Genomic DNA, 4,800 nt, shown 5'->3' with positions numbered 1-4,800 from the left:
GACTGACTTCCAGGCAACTAGGGTGAGGATCTTATACCCACACCCACAGTGACACACCCATTCCAACCAGGTCACACCTATTCCAACAAGGCCACACCTCCAAATGGTGCCACTTTCTGGTCCAAAAATATATAAACCATCACAGTGTGTGTGTGCGTGTATGTGTATGTGTGTGTGTGTGTGCATGTGCCCGCACTCATGCTTGTGTGTGCCTGTGCAATAGTGCAGGTGTGGAGGTCAGTGGACAACTTACAGAAGTTGATCCTCTACTTCTTCCTTGTGGGTTCCTAGGTTAGAACTCAGGTGATCAAGTTTGGTGGCAAGTGCCTTAACCTACGTCAGAGGAAGTCACATGGGTTTTTGATTACCCACGGCTGCCCTAAAGTCTTTCCTTCCCTAATGCACACTTCTACTCTACTGAGATTATACTCTTTCTGGTAATCTCTTCTTAATTCCCTGCCATGATGTAAAATTTCCATAGTGGATGTAGTTCATAGTACTTCATCCATTTGATTACTCATTCGTCCACATGACCTTTTGCCTATTTCACATTGCAAGCAATTTTGGAAAATGTAGACTTAGGGTAATGTTTTCTTCTTGGTGGCTCGTGCCTGTACTTCAAGAACTGTTCTTCTTCTCTTGACTCAGCCCATCTGCCAGGCAGCCTACCAGAACGACTTGGGGCAAGTGTGGCGGTGGGCAAAAGAAAGCAACCATTATGTGGATATTCAAGATAGCTTCAATGGCGATACTCCCCTCATCTGTGCCTGCAGGCGGGGCCACCTGAGAATTGTCTCCTTCCTTTTAAGGAGAAATGCTGATGTCAACCTCAAAAACTTGGTGAGTTTTCTGTGAGATGATGGTTTAATGCAAATGGCATTGTTTCAAGTGTGACATTTCTACAGGCCTAACTTGGAATATGTCTTTAGCCAAAAATTTTATCCACATAGATACATTCAAAACTTGTGTGATGTTTAACAAAAGAACGTGCAACTATAATGAGCTATGTAGTTTCTCTTATAATCTGATGTTTGCCAAAAGAAGAACAAATAAAATAAGTTAAACAAACAGACAAATGAATGAATGAATACATAAACCAAAGTAACCAAACAAACAGAACAAAGGGAGGCTGTGGCATGACTACTTGGAGATAAGAAACAGCAGAATGTAAGGAGGTATGGGGGAATATATACCAAATATGCCCTGAACAGAGGGAGCGAGTGTAACTGTGAAGGGTCTCCTTAAACTGCTCAACTGATAACGCGTTTCTTTCTTATAGCTTCTAATATAGACAATTTTTTTTTGCCTTCTTTGCCTTATATAACCCAAGGGCATTTTACTAGACTAAAAGCATAAAAATAGCATTTCAACGAGCAGGGATGTTTGGTGATGACATCGTTGTGCCTGTGAGGAAGAAGGCAGTCCACTCTGTTGGCTGTAGTCAGCTTCTCCTTTTTCTGTTCTGCTTTCTCTAACCTGTCTTCTTTCTCTCTTCATTATTTCATTACAGAAATAATGGGGGAAAGAAAACATATTGCTTGCCATTATTTACATTTTTTACCTGTTGTTTTGATATAGGATTGCATTTTTTTAATAATGTTTTTCACTGGTGTGTGTTCATGTACTGTGTGCTGGGTTATATGAGAGCATTTTCACCCAAGTCTGTTGTATACTTCTAACATATTTTCCCTTACTTCCTTACCTTCTCCTTATATATCCCAAATACCTTCTTACCTACAGCCTGTATACCTTATACCTCCTTACATTCTCCTTGTATACCCCATATACATCCTTACCTTCTCCTTATATATCCCATAAACCTCCTCACCTCCGATCTCTCCTCTCCTGTTAGTCTCCTGTGTTTCCCAAGACAGTTTTACTTCTAATTCCAACTCAAATATTTATACATGATTGTATGTATCTTTCTAAAAAATGACCCACAAAGGAGAGAAAATGAGATATTTCTCTGTGACTGGCAGTTTACTTCCACTGACTATCTCCAGTTGTACCCATTTTCCTATGAATGATGTGACTTTATTTTCCTTTGTGCCTAAAACAGTCCATCACACATGTATACCACACTTAGTTCATCTATTCCTCTGGTGATGAGCATTGCATTTGGTTGTAAGACCTAGGCATGGTGCAGTGTGCTGCAGTAAACATGATTGTGTTTCAGGCTCTTTCCTGGCAGAGAGGAGAGCTAGAGAGTCTTTGTTGACTGGGTGGCTCACAGAGGGGATAGGGAGTCAGAGTTGTCCTGGGGAGGAAGGGAGGTGATGGTCAGGGGGAATCTTGCAGCTGACTTGCTGGCAGTCAGGCCAGCCTTATCTGCTGCTCTGACTGACTGACTAGCAACCAGGTGTTTCTTTATTTACATAAGTTTCACAGAACAAGGACAGACTAATGACTATCCAAGTGGTACAGAATATATGTTTGATTTTTCACTATATGTCCAGGGTGGTCTTTGTGAGGGTTATCCAAATATATATTTTAGGCAATTAAGTTTTCTTGACATTTTTCTCACATTTGTCATTGATTCGTAGGAAGACTACTGACTTTTGTAAGTTAATTTTGTACTCTGCTATGTTGCTGAAACGAATGTCTTTCTCAGAGCTGAGAGTTTTAAGTCTTTAGAATCTCTTACAAAATGGAATCATATCACTCGCAAATAAGATTCCTTGACTTGTTCTTTTTCTGTCTAGATTCCTTTTATGGCCTCTTCTGTTTTATTACTCTACCCAAGATGTCAAGCATTACAGGATAAGAGTGGAGAGAGTGGACACACCCTTGTTCTATATCTGATTTCAGTTTAGGATAATGTTGGACATAGTTTTATGGCTTGAAGACTTTATTATGTTGACATGTAGTGTTTCTGTTTATAGTTCTGTTCGAGTTTTTGACTATGCAGATATCCTGGATTTTGTCAAAAGTCTTTTCTTGATCCATTGAGGTAGCCATGTGATTCCTGAGTTTAAGCTTATTTATTAATTTTGATATTGAGCCATCTCTGAAATGAATGCAAGTTTATTATGGTGGATATCTTCTTGTGTTCTTGTGTGGGCATTCCAAATATTTTATTGAGGACTTCTGTATCTATGTTCATTGGCAAGATTGATCTATAATTATCTTTTTCTTGTGTCATTATCTGGTCTAATTACCATTCTAATGCTTGTTTCTTTAAAAATATCTTGGTGTTTCCTTTGTATTTTAGAGACTAATCTGAAAAGCATTGGCTTTTGTTCTTCTTAAAGTTTGATAGAATTCAGAAGTGTATCCATTTTGACCAAGTCTTTTTTTAGTCTAGAGATTTTTTTTATTACTGCTTCAAGCTCATTGCTTATTATAAATCAATTGTTTATTTCATCTTGGTTTATATTGATATGCATACAGAAATTCATGTTTCTTTTAGATTTTTCCACTTAAGTAGAATACAATTTGCTTATATCCTGATGATTTTCCAAATTTCACTGGCATCTATTGTAGTATTTATTATTTTAGTTTGGTTTTCTGTTGCTGTGATAAACACTGACAAAAAGAGCTTGGGGAGGAAAGAATTTTTTTGGTCTACATTATAGACCATCACTGAGAGAAGCTTAGGGTTTGTCAATATTGTTTATTTTTTCAAACCATTAATTCTTGTTTTATCAGTTCTTTCTATTGTTCTTTTTTATTTCATTAATTAAAATAATAATAATAATATAATGTGTGTGTGTGTGTGTGTAGGGACCTATGTGTCAGGGATCAGGTGTGGAGATTAGAGGACAAATCCATTGAGTCACTTCTCCCTTTGGCTGAGATTTCATCTATTTCATTATCATAGAGACTATTACTGTGGGATTAGAAGCTTTTGAATGACATCTTGCTTTGGTTCTCCATGTTTCTTATGTTTTTGAATTGAGACTTTTGCATGCTGAGTTAGGTTGCTGGGTGGTTTTTTTTTTTTTTTTTTTAATCATCCTTAATCTTTTTACTGGAAGTGTTTGCAATGTTCAAGAAAGAAGTACATTGTCATAGGCTGAGTTATTATTTTTCTATACTAGACTATGCCTCTAACTCAGTAGGTAGGCCTTATGTTTCAGGCACCAGAGTCAGTCCTTGGTACTGCTCTGTGAGCAGGATATTGCCTACAAAGAGCCACTGCATTAGGCCCAGTGTTATGCTTGGTCTTAGCCAAAACACTGAGAATCTACAATAGGCCCATTATTAAAATACAGTAATTGTTAAAAAATGTTTACTTATTGAGCTCTAGTAATTTTAGGGAGTAAAGGAACACCAACAATATTGTCCCGGGTCCCTCAGAGACCAGTCTGTGCAGGTCAGCTCACAGACTGTGAAGAGTGAGCGAGCAGACTGCAGAAGTGACACAGCTACTGGGACAGGCAGAAGTGATACAGCTTCTGGGATGGAGCCTGTTTCATGCTCCAGACATCTGGGCACTTTTCCAGCCAGAGGAGAGGTGTCTGCCTGGGAGGGCTCTGACCACCAGAGCAGGTGAAAGAGCCATCTTGTTTCCCATGTCCCTCAGAGACCAGTCTGTACAGGTAAGTGTGCAGACTGCAGAGGCAACACATCTTCTGGGACAGGCCCAAAACAGGGCCTTCATCTTCAGCCAGGAGGCAGGTCCAAATGCCAGATATCTGTGCACCTTCCCTGCAAGAGGAGAACTTGCCTGCAGAGAATACTCTGACCACTGAAACTCAGGAGAGAGCTAGACTCCCAGGTCTGCTGACAGAGGCTAACAGAATCACAGGAGGAACAAGCTCCAACCAGAGACAACTATAACAACTAACTCCAGAGATT

The 4,800-nt window shown here is 39.3% G+C and overlaps 1 protein-coding gene across 2 annotated transcripts in view; it reads left to right on the top strand.

Annotated features, from left to right (window-relative positions):
• The window catches only part of Ankrd22 (ankyrin repeat domain 22), a 31,892-nt gene that overhangs the window by 10,944 nt on the left and 16,148 nt on the right, over nt 1-4,800 (top strand). For both annotated transcript variants that reach the window (XM_021152069.2, XM_029472707.1), the window contains exon 2: nt 649-840. In XM_021152069.2, the coding sequence (XP_021007728.1) occupies nt 649-840 (192 nt within the window). The remainder of the gene's footprint in view (nt 1-648; nt 841-4,800) is intronic.

The sequence above is a fragment of the Mus caroli genome, chromosome 19, assembly GCF_900094665.2.
Source record: "Mus caroli chromosome 19, CAROLI_EIJ_v1.1, whole genome shotgun sequence".
Taxonomy (NCBI): domain Eukaryota; kingdom Metazoa; phylum Chordata; class Mammalia; order Rodentia; family Muridae; genus Mus; species Mus caroli.
Note: the sequence above shows the minus strand (reverse complement) of the source record. Positions and strands in the feature narration are given on the sequence as shown.